Consider the following 19,193-nt stretch of genomic DNA (forward strand, 5'->3'; position numbering starts at 1 on the left):
ATGGCACAAAGCAATGAACAGAGAAACGCTGCCCACATTCAACAAACAGATGAAAAAGAATCACTGCAGAACTCAGGGCCAAAAAGACAGTATATCCTGGATAAAGACACCTGATCTGTGTGAGGCTCCTTTGACTCCTTTGCTTCTCTCTCTTTTTTGAAATATCCTTAAACAAATTTTGAATAGCTGTTAGTTTACCTTCTCGTGTTAGAATGCCTGTTTATTGTTTACACCACCAGTGTTTGTCTCCTCTCTCAGCCTCCAAAACAAAAAGTGTGAGGTGTAGCCACAGTAACAGGTGTTTTGATGATGGTGCAGTGTGGTGTCCGTTCAAACACAAGAAATTATTGTGAAGATTAAGTTGGACTGACGTAAAAGTCATATCAACTGCAATCCATTATGTATTGGTTTTCAGTACCAGACATGAAAGAGGCCCCAATCAGAATTTAAACTGTTAGAATCAGTGTGTTTTTACTGTTCACACTGTCACACAAAAACAACCTGTCATATCGGAAAAAAGATTTCAGCCACTTTGACCTGTAGCGTGAACATAGTCTAAAAGTAGGTTATCATGCTTATACTACTTAGACACTCTACTACCCTACATGAAAACAAAGCTAACATCACATTATACAATGTCAGTGGGTGCAGTTTCAGGACAGATCCGTTACAGAATTCAGTACAAATCTTCTTCTTTCCTATATCTGATCCAGCATTGTCTGATGATATCATCCCAAGACTGACACCTAGATCGATGCAATCTCTATTTATAACACCAGTTTAGAAGTGCATTAAAAAAAGGTATATGAGACAGGGAAGAAAGAAAAAAGGTAAAGAAGCAGACAAGGCATCAGCAAAATATCCACCACTGTTTGTTGGATGTACAAATCCTCACCAGCAAGTTGAAGGCATGTTTAAATTTCTGAAAGCAGTCAACAAACTCCTCCTGTCCTGGTGGCTTGGCCCGTAGTGTTAACATTCCCTCTGGAGAACACAGAAAGGGCTTTGGGTAAACATGCTAAACAACAGCCAACAATCACCATGAAAATGTCTACCATACGATGAACCCATGCTGGCCGAGTGTTAAAACCAAAATCAAATCAAATCCAATATCCAGTGACCTAATCTCCACATAGTAGAACACAAACTTTAATACTTTTCTTAGTATAAAATAACGGGTTAACCCAAGGTAAAAGCAGGCGTTACAGCAGGCAGGGCGAGTTCAGACCTAATTTGCATCAGTACTGTACTGCCCGTGGTTTGATCGTGAACAGATTGCATAGCAGGTGGTTGGCAGGTTTGATTTAAATGTCACTTGCACAGTGGAATAAAACAGAACAAATCAATGCCCACCTCCTGGCCCCTTCTTTTTGCTCTTTTTCGATTTCTTCCTCTTGGAGAGTTCATTAAATGCCTCTGCAGCTTTTTGAAGTTTGGTCACAAAGTACTCGATGTCATCCAGAATGTGGTTCAGGATTTGCTGCAGAAAAAGAGTGTTTTAATGTATATGTTGTTTTTGTTGGCAATTAAACTATTACATTTCTTCAGAATACTAAAATTAGTATTCAGATAATGCATCTTGTCTTAATACTCATAAGTCTATATGCATGATCTATATATAGAGCAGAATTAAGACACAGCAGAGTATATTTACGGTAAAGAAAATAAATAGATTCGGCGATGCACCTCAAAGCTAAATACAGCTATGAGATGCCTCGACACAAGATTAAATTATCTTTCTGAAGATGGGAATGCTGTGGCAACCAATTATGAGAATAAATGGATGGTCAGTGCTTACAAATCCAGCACAGTAGAGCTCTGTTCCTAATCCATGTGCATATACCACTTTAGAGCACCTTCTTGAAAACTACATGACAGCAGGACACATTAGGACTTTAGGTCTAACACAATGTACAAAAGGACTGAAAAGCAAGCAGAAAATCTTACTGAAAGGAAATCAAAAGGCTTATCACTGAATCTGTAGTACATCACCGGTATTCACTTTAATAACGGTATACCGCTCACCCTTAGTGATTAAGACTAACCTATTTTGTAATTAGTGTTTACTATTATATAATTAGTAAGGAAAACCATATTTAACAAATGCATTATGTTAAAAAAAATTATTGTGCAAGAAAAAAGAATTGTGTTAAAAAAGAACAGAGCAATATATAGATAAACTTGTGATCTGTACATGTAAGTACACTGTAGAACAACAGGCCTGGCTAGTAGGCTGCTATGCCAAAGGCTAAACTGAGACTAAGGGCCAGCAGTTCCTTCCATATGTCTCTCTAACATTCGCTTCCTCAGTAGCAATCTGGACTAACATTAACTCGGCAGATGAGGGATTACTGAAAGAAGCTGAACTCAGCCTTTGAGGTAAGTGACTCCCGTTAGCATGTTTAACACTGTTTGTGATGTGTTTGAGAGATAACAGTAAAATCAATATCTTAGAAACTGGTGTATCAACCATTACAACTGCCTTTCCACAAAATATTGGCTGCCTGTCTCACACCACTGAGTTCCATCTACTAGCACATATGCACCCATCAGCACGTGCCAGACATTTGTGGTATCCATTACAGGTATTGGTATCACCACTGCCAATACTGATACTGTGTTTAAGTGTATTGGCGTAGATACCGATACAGTATTTGTATCAGTTCAACTCTACTTAAAAGAATTATAAAATCTAGAACACTGGACTATCCACTCATGTTTTAGGCAGAATTCAGCGCAGATGTCCATGAGGCCCATGCTTGTGAGAAAAGATATGAACAGGAAATAAAACATTGATTCAAACCCAAGAAAAGACAGATTAATGCAGCCAAACGGTACTTTATGTTTGATTTGTTTGGCCACATTTTTCTGTATGTTCAATATGTTGTGTAACATGTTCTATTTAAAGAAAGTTTTAGGATTAAACAGGGGAAGGTTTATATGATGTTATATCAGTACCACACAGCAAGCAGCACATCTGTCCAGACTGCCTGATTAAAGCTCGATTTTTTATTTTACACAGCATGAAATACTAGTGGAGATTCTAGCTACAATATACTGTAGCTTATGCAGGATTTAAGCAATGATTATTTAGGCTTATTATGACTCGATAACGCCACAGCTTTCCTCTGTGGGGTGGAGAGCACCAGCGAGAGTCTGCATAAAAGGATGTGTGGTATTGATATCGCAGCCAGCTCACAGACTAACCATGTGCTATTGCTGTTGTTTTGACTTGATAATGGTAACATGTGGAGCTGGGAGCTCTATCTGTAGAGGGGCAGTTTGATGATACTCACCACATCTCTGTCTATTCGCGCTGCTGTCATCTCCGGAGATTCATCCTGTTCACCGTATGGCCTTTGTTTATCATCTGTGCAAACAAGCAAACGCACAAAGCCCGTTCTATCTTATAGGATGTCTGAACAGAGTGGATGCTGATAGCATGAGTGAGGACAGTAAGCAGATGTGTGTGGAATGGGGAAGAGAACATGGACCATTGGAAGAGAAATATTATTAAATGGTAAGTTTAGTGATATGGAAGGACGTCAAGCGTGAGAACTTGACAAAAATGAGAGGGACAAGCAACAAATATTCTCCATAGTATAGGAAGACACTGTGATCAATACTGTAATTACAGCACAAGGAAGAAGAACCAGATGAATTTTACAAGATTTTTAGGCTAATATGTATTGAACTCACAGTCTTGCTGCTCATTTGCCCAAGCTGACCAAGCAGCCACTCTGCTCTTTACATCCACTTGATTGATAGTGGCTGGGGGCTCAGGGGCGGGGCCGCCAGGGGGAGGTGGAATGGCCCCATCGCTTTTCAGAATCATTCTAAGACAGATACAGAAAGAGAGCTAGTAGCCACGGTAACTGTGAAAGTGGAAATGATCACAATAACACTTTGAATATCATGACTTCGATCAAATCCATGCAGGGTGTTTGCTGCTTTCTTCCAAAAGAAAAAAACAAAACAAAACCTTGAACACGTGTATACACAGCTTACTGTTTAACTGATACTCTGTCTACTTTCACATACCACATATGCTCTAAATTGAAAGGACGTTAAAGTCATTAAAATAATTTGTCATATCAAGAACAAAATTTGTGCCTTACTTCAGGGTCTCTGGCCTCTTTTTGACCTTTCCTCCCTTGTGGTCACTGATAGCACTGTCAATGTCTGCATGTATCAAATTTGCCTGAGGAGAGATGGCAAACAGCAATGAGTAGTAGCCTAAAACAAGCTACATGATGCTAATTATTAACAGACAAACTTTACCAAACACAGGACCATGACCAACAGACTGAAGCTTTGGACATTTTATACAAATCATTAAAACTACTGCTATTTGCCTGCTCACCTTAATGTCATCACATTGGAAGAGGTGCAGGTCTGGTTTGCCCTGTCCAGACTCTTTACACACCAGTGCCAAGATGGAGTCATAATTGCAGGAGTTCACGATGGCCTGGCAGTGCTGCACTGTAGCCAGCGGGAAATTCTCCAGCTCATTCTGAGAGAAAGAAAAACAAACAAGATTTATCTCAAATGCTCTGAAAGTCATGCACTACTAGTACAGCAAGGTTTAGTGGTATTTTCTGGAGAATTTTGCTTTCATCATCTCAAGGAGGCTAAAATCTGGCTCTACATCTAAAAGTCATAAAATATTCAAAACCTATTATGAGGAGTTCACTGGAAGGGGAGAACTCATCTGTAAAATGAATCTTATTTGAGATGTGCATGCAATTTTAACTTTTTATCAAACCTCTCGGTGACAGTGTACTGGAATCTATTGATTGCCTTTCATTTCCTATATTATGATCATGCTTCTGGTCAGTGCCGCCAGTCTCTAGTGACTGGGCTTTTCCATGGAAAGGATCTTTACCCCAGATTTGATACAGAGCCACTGTTCCTCACCTTGGTATCAGGATCAATGAGGCTGACTGCTTTTTCATCCACCTGCAGCAGCATGTCCTGTGTCCACACCTTCCCTTTTGCATCAAGCAAACGCAGTTTACGGATACCGTCTTCTATGGTGATCATGGCATCCTTGCGATCCATGACAAACGTTGTTAGATGCTGCAAGAAGACAGAAAGGGATGAGCATATTTACTGGGAAATATGATGTGTAAAATTGTGAAATCATTTCTAAACAACAGCATATATTTGGGCATGAGCATCTATGCATGACATTTCAATACAGTGTATAAAAAAAAAGAAAGAAAAAAAAGACATTGTTTCAACTTTAAGTGACCTGGCTACCCTAAGTAAACTGAACCTTTAAATTGTTAGCAGAACAATAATTTAAATGTTACATTCTTTTACCTTATTAATTAAAAATGTAATAAAATCTGAATTTGAAGGCAGCCTGGTTAAATTCAAGATAAAAAAGTAGTGTTTTTACACTGCAAACTGTACACGTAATAAAAGATTCTTACTTCAACATGGTACTGTGATGTGTCCGTCATGCTGTTAATGCTGTTTTTAGTGTAGCTCTTTCGTTGCTCTAGGGAAACAAGAAAACACTGTGAGAAAGTATATATTAGACATTACACATTTATGACAAAGCTTCTTGTGAAACATTCTAGTAGTCAATAAGATTAAAACACTAACAGCCAGTTTATCAGTCCAAGATTAGACCTATGACTGGAATAAAACGGATCTTCAATGACGGTCTCACCACTGGTATTCAGTTTAAGACTAGACTCATTCTATAGGAGACCTGCTGCAAGGGTTCTGAGTATCAGATGGGAGTCAAACTGATGATGCTCATTTCTCTATAATTTCTGTCCATCTCTCTATAATTTAATTACCCAGGTTCCTGAAAAACCCTGAAATTAACCATTGGTGGAAGAAATTAACTACATATAAGAGTGGGGATGTGGCAGAGAATTTTAAGAGTGCGGTAGTACAGTAACAAGAGTGTTAAAAGGAATGCAGGAAAAGCAAACACTCATATCAAAGGGCAATTATGTGATTTTCTTGTCCTGCAATCATACCTTGCATCAGCCAATGTGAGATAACATTAAATAACATTGAAACTGTTTGAGTGTGAGTGAGTGAGTTCTGAGTGAGGAATGGAATAAATGAAAGTAGCTTTAAAAAAAATAGAACAGGAATGATCACTGTAAGAGTACCAATCACTCATAGAAGAGAGATCACTCAAAAGGAAGAAATCACTAATGGAAAGAAGGTCACTAAGCGAAGGAACCACCGGTAGAAAAGAGATCATTCTAAGGCTCACCACTGCTTTGATCCAACTGAATTAACAAGCTCTTCCTGATTTGACGTGGGTGTGTTAGATCAGAGGAAACCCAAAACTGTGCAGGACAGGGGGCACTTCGGCACTAGGGTTGAGAATGTGCGCTCTTAAGGAAGAAATCACTGGTAGAAGGAGGATAACTTTAACAGAAGGAATTACTAGTTGAAGAGGAATCACTTCAAGAGGAGGGAAGGAAAGGGATCACCGGTAGAAGAGAAATCACTGTGAGGGAAGGGATCACTGGTAGAAGAGAAAACACTCTAAGGAAAGGGATCACTGGTAGAAGAGAGACCACTCTAAAGGGAAGGGATCAATGGTAGAAGAGAGACCACTCTAAGGGAAGGGATCACCGGTAGAGGAGAGACCACTTTAAAGGAAGGGATCAATGGTAGAAGAGAGACCACTTTAAAGGAAGGGATCACTGGTAGAAAAGAGATCACTCTAAAGGAAGGCATCACTGGTAGAAGAGAGACCACTCTAAAGGAAGGGATCACTGGTAGAATAGAGATCACTCTAAGGGAAGGGATCACTGGTAGAAGAGAGATCACTCTAAGGGAAGGGATCACTGGTAGAAGAGAGACCACTCTAAGGGAAGGGATCACTGGTAGAAGAGAGACCACTCTAAAGGAAGGCATCACTGGTAGAAGAGAGACCACTCTAAAGGAAGGGATCACTGGTAGAATAGAGATCACTCTAAGGGAAGGGATCACTGGTAGAAGAGAGATCACTCTAAGGGAAGGGATCACTGGTAGAAGAGAGATCACTCTAAGGGAAGGGATCACTGGTAGAAGAGAGACCACTCTAAGGGAAGGGATCACTGGTAGAAGAGAGACCACTCTAAGGGAAGGGATCACTTAATCCCTATACAGGAAGGAATCATTCACAGAAGAGGGATCACTAAGGGCCTACTGGCAGAACGCTGTAAACTGAAGCAGCAGTTTACACACACTCACATTCTTCACACCATGCTCCACTGTGCTCTACCTTTCTTTTTGTGTTTGGCAGAAGATCGTAGGAAGTAAAGTCCATCTGTCCCTGAGGGCATGACCAGAGCGTGGGCAGTGTGGTGGACAAAAGATGTCAATGAAGGGGTGAGTAAATAAACAATAATACAAAGGAATGGGGGCTGTAAAATAAGGACAAAATCTGCTCCAGCAGATAACACACAGATTCTGAATAAAAGCTTCACTACCTTTTCTAATCTCAGACTCAAATTTCCCTTTGACAAGGGTCATCAATGTCGGCCCAGGAGGGCAGTTAGTTATCAGGTTTAGTGAGTGTGTTGGAGCAGGAAAATCACCATACTGTGGTGGAATAAGACCAGAATTGGACATCAGTGCACTACAGCAACCGTCTTTATGTTTCCTCATGGAGGGGACATGGATTACAGCACTGGAAGATCAGCTTCGCGGTTCACTCCTGTTGGAAAGACTTGCTATAATGTTTCCTATGCTGGCAGCATGCTCCAGGCCAGGAGTTGGCAACATTATTTCACATAAAGTCTGAGAAAAACATGAAAGACTAACAAAATTTGACTGAGTTTAAGTGTATGTATTGCTCTTTCCCAACTCATTCCAAATAGAGCATGATGTCTACTTTTTTGAATGCTTTGTAGTGTAGTTCGCTAACAATGATAACTCTGATATACATATATAAGGTAGCGTTGATATACATATAAGGCAGAGGCAGAAGCACTGGAAAGGGCTGCCCTCATGCACTTTCTGCTTCAGTGACTGCAACAATAACTAGTACGCAACTCTGTCTCGACCCACCCTGAGTGACAGCAACCTTTTCCATGTAATTTATCAGCACAGGGAACAGAGATTTACTAGAGCACTGAAAAACTGCATTTACAGTCTGCTTCTTCATAGCAGTCAATAAATGCGTATACTCTAAAGCTGCAGATCAAGGACGAGGCATACTGAAACATACCAACCACCATGCCTCCTTACACTTTCCATAAGCATTTTGCCGAACAAATTTTTAAATAGAAACTCAATTTATAAAGTTTTATGAAGCTTGCATGTGAATAGTGACCTAAAACTTTTAATCATATATTGATGATATTTAGGCTGCTAAGCTGAACAACGCTTGGGAGCGCCATGGGGGTGGATACGGGCACGGGGCACGGAAGTCATCCAGAGCAGGACCCCCTAATGCATCCCCATGGCGCTGGGGCTGATATAAGGTAATTTGCTGCTTGGATAAGGGCTGTTGACTGTGCCCTTTTTTTGGCCACAACTAACCCTTGCTGCAGTCTAGTTGTAGTTCTGTTATGCTGAGGCAGACCTCCATTTTTAGGGGCTAACAGCTCAATAAGGTTGAGAACTCTAGGGTTACAGCAGAGAAAGCACCAAACTGTGCTGGAAAGCAACCCTCCAGGACCAGAGCTGAACACTCCTGCTCTTTTAGATCTGTTGCATGTCTGTCTACATGAGGCATGGCCAGTTTTGTGTTTGATGTTTGTTGGCTTTTCAGCTTTGCACACTGCAGAGAGCCCATGCTGAGACAGACAGACTTTGGCTCTGCAGGAGCATGGCTGCCATGCCCCCCCCAAGCTTTGGCCACTACACTTCCACACAGGAACATTCAAGGCCCACTGCAGTGCAGCGAGAATGACATACAGCTGTGTCCCCATGATGGAAACAAACATTAATGTAATGCGTGATTCTGGTTATAAAGCGTTTAAAGGTTAGCCCACATTTACAGAGCCAGCCACTACAAGAATAGTATCTACAGGGGAGGGATGAAAATGGAATGAAAGCAGGGTGCGGGCAGATAAACATATGTCATGTCTGCAGCAGGGCGTAACGATGAAGAGCAAAGGCAGCAAGGGGACGGGAAGACAACAAAAGGACATGTTGCCATGGAGATAAAAGGACTCGTCCTTAATACAGGGAGCTAGAGCAATATACGAAAGACAACCAGCATCTCCATTCAACCTCTCAAAGTTTTGCTCATTTCTCTGACTCCTGCCTACAGTCATTTAAAGGGTGCAAAACGCATGGTGTTAGATAAGAAGGCAGCTGGCTGACGTAAATGATGATTATCGGATAGGTGTGATATGTGAAAGCCTGGAGCACAAAGATAAGAATTTTCACCTGGGAAAGAACAGTGCACTACACTTGAGCAGACAGCAGGTGGAGACAACACATGTACATCACATATGATACTCCTATTCATAATGCTGAGGCATCACTGCATAATATACAAATGCTGTACTACGGAAACAGAATGTCATTGGGAAAACGGCCACTGAAAAAGGAGCCATAGAAATGCTGTGTCAAAATAAAAATTTGAAAGCCATTTCTTTACCCAAGTAGGCGTCAATCTGTCATTTGTGCCATGTCTACCCTACCGTCCTCACAGTTACAGTTCAGGAGAACATACTGAAAAAAGGAAAAATAAGAAAGGACACGTACCATAGAGGGCCTTTGCGCTGGACTTGTTGGCACTGCATTCTGGGAGCTCTGGTGACGGGGAGCCGTGGCCACTGCAGAGCACAAAGAAACAAACAAACAAAGGTCAACATGGTGTCCATCAACCTGATCTCAGGTTTTTTTTTTTAAGACATTAGAATGATGTGACTGTGTAATATAATATTTTTCCTTAGATATTAAATGTAATGTATTTAAATGATGTATTATTGAGATCTTCAGAACTAGCTGTGTTTTGTATTATTTTTGTTGTGTTGTGCCAGTCATATAAAACAAAAGCACCGTACAATTGGTCTTTTAATGGAACATGATTTGTTCACAGTAAAATTAGTACATCCACTTTAGAATTGGATTGCTAAGCACACAAATTATTAGTACAATGACAGTAAGAGTTAAGATTTTTGGTTAGTTAACCGCAAATCCCTTTTTCAGGTTCTTAAACTATTGGGCTCAAATTTACACACACTCCTACCAGACGTGAGTTTGATCGCACAAATACGGCAAAGATGCAATGTATGAATGTCAAATCTGTCAGTAAAATTTGAGTGTGCGAATTTTATGATCCGATTTGACCGTATGCATCTTTGATGAGTAAGTGCCACTGTGTTTTGATGAAAGGAGGCTGGCTTGTATTTATTAAGATGGAACATCAGCGTGATGCAATGCTTCTTGTCAAATATTAGTAATGCCCAACGGAACAGTCACTCTCCCACTCACATCTGGTGTAGTCAAGTTTGTTGACTACAATGACTTGGCTACAGTGGGAACATTCTGGTTTTGTTGCTGTGGCTCAATTGCGTTGCTGTTACCAAGATTTTATTCATTACAGTTCTTTTTGGCAGGTTGTTACTTGTAATAAACATTCCTTTAATATGGCCGTTACTTTTTTTAAAGACTGGTTGTCATTGCTAGGTCACAGGCGAATAAAGCAGAGAAATTCTGTCGGAGAGCCATTATTTGAAGATACTGGCACTTGTAGAATCTTTTAGCCAGTCACAATGTGAGGTGGGAACTAACAGATCTGCTGTCTTACCTCTCAGCGGTTGATATTACATTAGTACCTCCCAACAGTCCTGACAGACTCAAATAAACAAATATTACTCACTGTTGTCCTCTAAACATGTTATCGCACTATTGAACTTTTGCTGTTTTCCTAGAGCCCATGATGTGTCTCAATAAATGCATCTTTTGTTTTCTTTTATTTACCTCAACCAAAGAGATGAGAACACAACCAAACATAACATGAACACATGACTGTGAAAGCTAGCAACTGTGGAAAATAATTGCAGTCAGCTTACATAATTGTGATCAAGTGACTGTGTAATAATTGTGACAGGCCTAATTACAGCACTAAAAAAAATACATGATTAAACAAGAAGAGTAGATTAAAAGTAGATTCAAGCATAAAAAACCTGGTAACCAAACATATTACAAAGGCCAGCCTGCTTATAAAGAAATGCTCCAGTGATTCAGTTAACTCTGTGCTGTTTACTCAAGAAGAAGAGTGTAAATATGAGAACAGGAGTGTGAGTGCTCTTTGGTGTTGAGGTGGACTCAAGTGTCACCCGTGCTAATGAGTAGACTGGACACTTGATATTGTTCGATTCTATGGCTCGCACTAATTGGAGGAGGAATTAATAATGTAGCGCTAGTGGAAGTATTCATCAGGAATGCTGATCTAGAACATGATCATCTTGGGAAATTATGACAGCAATGCCAGAAGGATTGACTAAATCAGGATGGACATAAGGGTGGACTTAAATAGTACATTAATTTATTTTCACCAAGTTCCACATTTTGGAATAATAATAAGACATCAATATATGTCATAAATATTGCCAGGCTTCTATGAAATGGGCCTTTTTAGATCCATTCTACTAAAACACAGCCACACTACAACAGTGGTTTAACATATTCCAGCTCTAAATTTCAGCTTTTATGTTCTAAATAAAAAATACTTGGTTTAACATAACAGTATGTTATACAGTGTCCATAACTACAAAAGCAAGTCTATTTGAGATTACTTACGTACTACACAGTCTGGTGCAAGTTTGTGATGATTCAGGCTTGCAGTTTCACAATGATAATTACTGAGCGTAAGCTTCTGTTAGTTACATTATCCTCACAGCTCTAAAACTGAAGAAGCAAACTTCAGACATCAAACATGTCTTAGCTGATCACTTACAATTAGGCTAAAGAGAAAAAGTGTGTACATTTGATTTTTCACTGAACTATTCCCTCAAGCTTTTCCAAAATTACAAAGTCAGTTCTCTTTTAGAGATCACTTGAGAAGAAGACAGTAATGGGAAAATGGCATTGTTGCTCATAATTTGGCTCCAAGCCTTTAGTAGATCTTGGCAGCAATACGTGAAGCACATCTAATGGGTGAGTCTGGCCAAGCACAATAAAGAGGCCTGCTTTATCGGTTGTGGGCGGTGATAATTATTTTTAGGTAACTCAAAGTGTGCGTAGGTCAGTGTGTATTCATGTATGAGGAAATGGTTTTGTGAAAAATCGGTAAGGGAGAGGGTGGGTTACTTACTTCAGCTGGGAGGAGTAGGAACTGAAGCCTCCGGAAGGGTAGTTGGGGGCAGCATAGCCATTCATTTTGGACTTCACAGAATGAGGTCACCAACTGCAATGAGGAACAGTAAGGCAATGTCAAAAAACTATAAAACAGGAGCTCTTAGAATTTTTCAGTGTGCCCCTTTTTAGTGGAAAAAAGTAATGGACGTTTCCACTGCATGCAAAATTCATCATTTGAAAATTCGCCCCCATTGATTTTTAACAGGGAGAAGTGAAAAGGTGCCTGAGGAAATGTGAGATAGCAAGCAGCGCAAACGCAAGCATAACAGTGCATCCTTGGCAACGCACCCACGTTAAGACATGGAGTAGCAAAGTATAACATAGGTTAACATGCTTATTCTGAAAATGTTTAAGATTCTGTTAAAACACTAAAAAACCGGTTTCACCGAATTGTTAATTTTTTCCATCTTCCTGTGATGAAACTCCACAAACACCTGAACAGAGATTTCAGTACTTGAATAATGATGACACTTTGAACAGTTAACCTAATACACAAGTACCCTTTACACAAAGTAAGACTGTATGCACAACAATAATAAAAAAAACTGTCAAATTCAAAACTGTTCAAGTGTATGGAATCAAAGTTAAGAATCTGTGCTTTAGTCAGAATTTCTGTCTGGAGAAAACCTGCCAAAAAAGCTGGGAAGATTTTTGTCTAAATCAAGCCATGAGAACATGGCATCTATGCAGACTAAAGCAACGAAACCCAGTAACAAGATTAAGGACTAAGCACTCTGTGCTTACTGTGTGTGGTCCACACTCACAGCAGATGACTCATGCTCTCAAAATAAGTAGTAAAGGAAAGAACATGACTAAACTACAGTTGGTAATGTAGCATATACATATCATACTGGAGAAATACTGGGATTCCGATACCTTTCCATACTTTACCTCTCTGATATAGTTTTATCTTTTCTAAGTCATTGACACAAAGTAGTTAGTCAGGTTGGAACACCCAGCTCTTCTGTGCTTCCTAACCTTGAATAATTCCACTTCAGAGGAACAGAGATAAGGTGTAATATATACTCCAATAATATATTAACTAAGTTTGCTTCCTTCTCTTTCACACACACACACACACACACACTTTCTCTCTCTCACACACACACTATTGTTTGCTGTAATTTTAATATGTGGGATTTTTCAGACAAGCCAACTTCCTCTTGACTAACACTTTAAGAAGCTTTCACCCAAACATATGAAGCCAAGTTGTCATAAGACAGGTCAAAGTTCACCAGCAATTCAAACAGAGTAAACAGAAATAAAACCAGTATTTTTAGGAACACGCCAGTTGCATACTGAGTCAATGTGCATCATATAATGGAAACCTGAGTTTAATTATAGTCTTGTCCCAGGCTGGAGAGATACTTTCCACCTTTTACACAGATTTTACACTTTACTCAATAAGGAGAGAGAAAAGTGTTTGACAATGCTAGTAATAGGGGTGGGGGAAAAAAAATCGATTCTTAGGTGCATCGCGATGCGGACGTGGATGATTCTGAATCGATTCATTCAATGTCAAAAATCGATTTTCTAAATATTTAATTTATAACGTAATGTTCACGGAACGCAAAGGGTGGAACTTGGAAGTGGGTAAGTGCAGCGCCCGGACAGTCTGTGGCGGCACATAACAAAAACACAACTGGATGAGTGAGAAATCCGACTGGCTCCCTCTGCGTTAAAGGTTAGATCAGGAGTCACAACACAAATGTTAACATTTTGTCCTTTCAACAAAAATCAAACCACCTTGGGAGCCCTATGATACATTTAATGTCCAGTATATCTCAGTGTGTGTTAATGTCCTAGTATAAACTAAACAATATAAACAAAATACGCGGACTTACTCTACTCTGCTTTAAGCTTTAGACGCTTTCCTCCCATCTCCGCCAGAAAACTTTTCCTCAAAAGTTGAATAGTTTCTTGTAAAATGTCTTTCAGCTTTCGGCTGTTTTACGAGGCTGAGGTCGCTTCTCACTCGCCAGCTTCTGGCTGAACTTTGCCGTTCCACCTTAAATTCTGACTGAGGCGCCGAAGGTAAATGCGGCACCATTTAAGGTGGAACGGGAAAATTAGAAAGAGAAGCGACTCCATCTTCGCAACTTTTTCGTTCGCTACTAGACAGGCGAAACCTCGTTGCTAGGTGACCTGCAGTCTGCACGGCAATTCTCAGTCGTTGAGAAACAGCCCCAACCCCCCCCCACTCCCCCACTTTCTACCACGAGACCAAAACCAAAGTTATAAAGTCACTGAATTAAACAGGTAGGACGGCTGTAATGTGCTGCATGGTCATCCATTACCACTGGATCTTATTTCACCGTAACTGCGCATTTTGTCACAGATGAGTGGCAGCAGTGTCTCCAAACAAGAGCAGTGAATGAGAGCCTTCCAGTTCACTTGCCACATCACTTCCATTTGATTTATTAATAAAAGATGTTGGACATAAATGCATTATGGATCATTACAAATACTTAGCTTTAAAAGTCCCAAGTCCTCAGACAGTAAGAAAACAGAAATCATGTATAGAAAAAAAAGATGCATCGAGATGCATCGATAATCGTTTTATAATCGCATCGCAGCCTCTGAATCGTAATCGAATCGAATCATGAGGTGCCTAGAGATTCCCACCCCTAGCTAGTAATAGGACTAATTAGTAGGAAACAATAAAAAATTAGAAACTGAGAAATGTTAGATGTGACCAGAATGATAAACCACTACAGATAATTCTAAAATAACTAAGAAAGCTGTGTAATACTGAGAATGATGTTATATCGAATGATCCACCCAAATAATACCTGCTCTATGGTGGTCCTGTGGGGGTCCTGACCATTGAAGAACAGAGTAAAAGCGGGCTAACAGGTCACCAGTAACTCTGGTTTCCTTGTGTGAAAATGATCACCTTTCAACGGTAATAACTTCACCCACCACAACTGCTCCTGGTCAAGTCCAAGCTAAAATAGGCAAAAGGAGGCTTAAACTACTTTCTGCTTTCCTGTGCACTGCAGGAGGTGAGAGCTCAAGCTAGGGGGTGCCTCATGCTGCTTGTATGTGGTTCAGGAGAAATCAAGCAATTGACTGGAGGGAAGAACAGCTTTAGAGAAGAGGCTTATAGCCAAAGCTAGAAACATGGTGAACTGAGACACAGGAAAGCAATGCTGGGGGAAAAGTGAGCTAATTATAATCTGAATCCAGACATCAAGTGCAGGTCCTGTCAATCAAACACGAGTAAATGTCTCTCCAGGAGCAAGGTCAGCACAAGTAACTGAAGGGATGCTATGACTGAACCACGTTCTGCCACAGCAGAAACCACAAGCATACTTACTAGAGATATTATATATAGCTGACGACTACACACATAGCAACATGAAGCTACTTGGCCACCATACTGACACTAACTCTCCTTGCTGTAAAATGAATGGATGTTTATGGATGTAAACATATTCCTAAAAATGCAGATGTGCCAGGTTTACCTGCAAGAATAGAAAAAAAAAAATCTGTGAAAAGGTTGTATTGCTTTAAAAGTTAGGAGAGCTACTGACTTGAGCTTGTACATGTATGGTCTTGTGTTACTCAGTTAAATATTAGCTAGCTTTCTTAGCATAATGCAGTATTTGATATTTGCAGTTTTGTTCCACTACACTGAATATTCCCATAAACACAAACAGTTTTATGTAGTTCAAAGAAATAGATATTTTCCTGACTTTTCCTTTTCTGTGACAAGCAGGTGTGATCACTTGTTGAAACTGCTGACTGGTGCACAGTATTATATGTAGTAAGTGTTTTTGATCCATGTGACTGTCCCTTTTCAAATTAGAAAATCAGATAGATTTATCTGCGATATCTTATGTGAAGATATTCTGCTTGGTTTACCTGTCCAAACACAGCCCTATAGTCATTAAGGCCCATTTTGGTAACAGCATGATGTTGACTTTAACTGAAGTGGCCATTAGGTCTAAGCCTGCTGCGAATGTTGATAAGATTAGAGTAGAAACGGTGAAAAACAGCATATGCCCAAATCTCCTTGACAAACACTTGTTTGATTCACACTGACAAGGGTGCACCAAAATGGAAACTGTTGGCCAATGCATTATCTGATATTTTTCATGTACATATCTACAAATTGTAGAAACTGGGACTAAATCTAATCTAAATTTTATCTAGCATTACACACCGCTGACCTCTAAAGATGATATAGCACCAAGTCAGAAGTTAAAACTGTAGTTTTCATAAGACCCAAGATGTGTCTCAATTAATGTGATTTTTGCCTTCTTTTATTTACATGTATTTGCCTCAAACCAACTGATAAAACACCTAATTAATTGCTATTTGTTGCGATGTAAACATATGATTGAAAAGTTATAACTGAGGAAAATAACTGTGGTCAGGCCATTATGTAATAATTGTGACAGGCCTAAGAGACACATTACATTTATTTCTGTAGGGTTACAAATGCAGCACTGTAACCCAGCATCACCTAAATATGTTCTGCTCTTTCACAGTATAATAAATTAGCAAACGAATATTGGCCTGAAATATTGGTTAATTCTAAACATTTTTCAGATGTTGATCATTTTTTCGAAGCAATTATCTGCCAATACTAATATGATTCCATTATAATACCATCCACAGCGCATGATTTAGTAGAACAGGTATTTCATGATTACATAGGCTAATAATACATAAACATAAAATGTTGTTAATAGTAAGTTTGGAAAACTTTAAGCACTAGTGAGAGAAACGTCTCCAATTAAAATGATATTATGGGTATATAATAAGAATAATAAGATGAATCTTTTTTTGATGAGACTTGCTCAGAATCTCCAGCAGGGCACATTAATCAGGACACAAGCCTCAGAGAGGAGGAAAAAAATGTATTAGTAAGTTGTGGGCGATCCTCTATGGGTTTAAATACTGGAGCCTCTTTAGCTCCGTACAGCAAATGTACAGTCTCTCCGCTCTGTGATTACTTTTCCCATGGCTATGCTTTTCTTCTCTCCTTTTTTCCCCTCCTTCTTTTCTTTCTGAAGCAGGAAATCTCACCCCCACATGAACCTGCTCTGCGGTCTTTGCAATAACATCACTTAGATACATGAGACCAAGGTGACCCATTATCCAACCATTATTACTGACACATACAGAAGCCTGATGAACAGCAGACCTCTCCAAGAGAGGCACTCAACCTCACCTCAATTTTCAAGAACCTTACCTAGCTAGAAAAAAACACTTTCCTCTTTCTACCAAAAAAGCATATAAATAAACATGTTAGAGTGGTATGTGTTAAGAAGGCTCTAGTCCTAAGATGAATGACTGTAAGTACCCACGGACATATGTAAGGTTTTGGTGCTCTGAGCAGACCTGCTTGGCCATGCAATTCACTTCAGGGAACATAAAACTCCATTTCTGCACAATCATGCCTTGAGCTGAATGAATAAAAAGCACCTTTCAGCGTAGTAGGAACATTTCACTTCGTATAGGCCTACTGCAAACTGAGCACAAGGTCCAACATTAGTGCCTTTTAGTTTGAACAGCAGTAAAAGCAGGGCCATCAAACACAACGGCAATACTCAACCTCTGCTAAGGGCCACTCATGTCCATCAGAGATAAATATTCAAATCTAGCATTTGCATCTGCCATGCTGGGCCACACATAATAGCTGAGAAATATCAATCTCATATCAATACATCAAACAATGTGGTTCCTCATTTCAGGCATGTAATAAATTTGCTTCTCTATTGATTTTTAGATGCTTTGACAAAGGTGATAACCTTTTCATTTTACAGCATATTTGAGTTTCAAGAAATGAAATACATTTTAATTACCTTTTAAGTTGTATAAACAGCTATATAAGTTACAACATGGCCTGTCACGATCATGAGATTTTAGCTGACGATTATTGGCCATATTAATTGTGATTAACATTTTAATTTTATTTCCTCCCATTCACTGTATGCAACTATTCAAGTATAAACCTAAAAAGGCCAAACTGGCTGATTAGCTGTCTTGATTCCTAACTGTTGATACTTCAACAGTTTCCACCTGATTACAGAAACAGCTCAAGCTCAAATACACAAACATTACTTACTTGTACCCTCTAAAGGTGTTACAGCATATTTGCTATTTTCCCCATTTACATGTTTTTTCCTCAACCCAACACATAAAAATACAAACAACTGATATTCTGTTTGTTGTGAAGCAAACATATGATTGTGAATGCTACTAAGTATGGAAAATAATTCTGATCAACTCTAATAATTGCAATCAGCTCAAATAATTATGAACAGGCAATCACATAACTATGATAGACCTAGTTACAACTTCTAAAAGCATTCAAAAACTCTCAGACTTACAGTTTGTGGCGGGCAATATGGCAGTATTTTATTATGTTGTGATAAATTACGTCACAATATGCAGCGTTTGCTTTTCCAAGCATATTGCTGATATCATCATATAATCAGTACTTAAACAAGGCTGACCAACTGCATGTTTCATGACAAAGAGTCCTGTTTAAGTGGATTTAGTGCAGTGCAGTGTGCAAAGAATTTAATAAAAATCATCGTATTCGTAGTTTTGATAGTATTTTTTAAAATGGGGCACTACTGGTGCAATTTACCAATCCTCAGAAAAACTAAATTAAAGGTCGTTTTTTCACAATCCCAAAACCAGTATTTTTCCCCACATCTCTGGCAATAATTTACAAATCAAAGTGTACTCGGTAAGTCCAAAGGACCAAACCAGCTGACATATTACTACAGACTTTAACAAACAATTGATAATAAAGCAGGAGGCAAATCAGCCACAACAAACAAGTGAATTTGCCTGTAACATCTCCAACAATCACTAGCCAGTCAAAGGTGAGTGGGAGGCATCGCCTTGGCAGCTTCACTAAAGCTCCAGATTTCACGTGCAGGGGT

At 39.4% G+C, this 19,193-nt stretch overlaps 1 protein-coding gene across 3 annotated transcripts in view; it reads right to left on the reverse strand.

The window, feature by feature from the left end:
* Positions 1-19,193, reverse strand: part of eps8a (epidermal growth factor receptor pathway substrate 8a) — a 63,533-nt gene that overhangs the window by 11,906 nt on the left and 32,434 nt on the right. For all 3 annotated transcript variants that reach the window (XM_036577111.1, XM_036577113.1, XM_036577112.1), the window contains 10 exons: positions 12,242-12,334; positions 9,685-9,755; positions 5,439-5,506; positions 4,918-5,079; positions 4,364-4,513; positions 4,119-4,201; positions 3,700-3,836; positions 3,297-3,370; positions 1,354-1,480; positions 896-984 (listed from right to left, as the gene is read on the reverse strand). In XM_036577111.1, coding sequence (XP_036433004.1) covers positions 896-984; positions 1,354-1,480; positions 3,297-3,370; positions 3,700-3,836; positions 4,119-4,201; positions 4,364-4,513; positions 4,918-5,079; positions 5,439-5,506; positions 9,685-9,755; positions 12,242-12,306 — 1,026 coding nt within the window. In that variant the 5' untranslated portion in view covers positions 12,307-12,334. The remainder of the gene's footprint in view (positions 1-895; positions 985-1,353; positions 1,481-3,296; positions 3,371-3,699; positions 3,837-4,118; positions 4,202-4,363; positions 4,514-4,917; positions 5,080-5,438; positions 5,507-9,684; positions 9,756-12,241; positions 12,335-19,193) is intronic.

The sequence above is a fragment of the Colossoma macropomum genome, unplaced genomic scaffold (genome assembly GCF_904425465.1).
Source record: "Colossoma macropomum unplaced genomic scaffold, Colossoma_macropomum, whole genome shotgun sequence".
Classification (NCBI taxonomy): domain Eukaryota; kingdom Metazoa; phylum Chordata; class Actinopteri; order Characiformes; family Serrasalmidae; genus Colossoma; species Colossoma macropomum.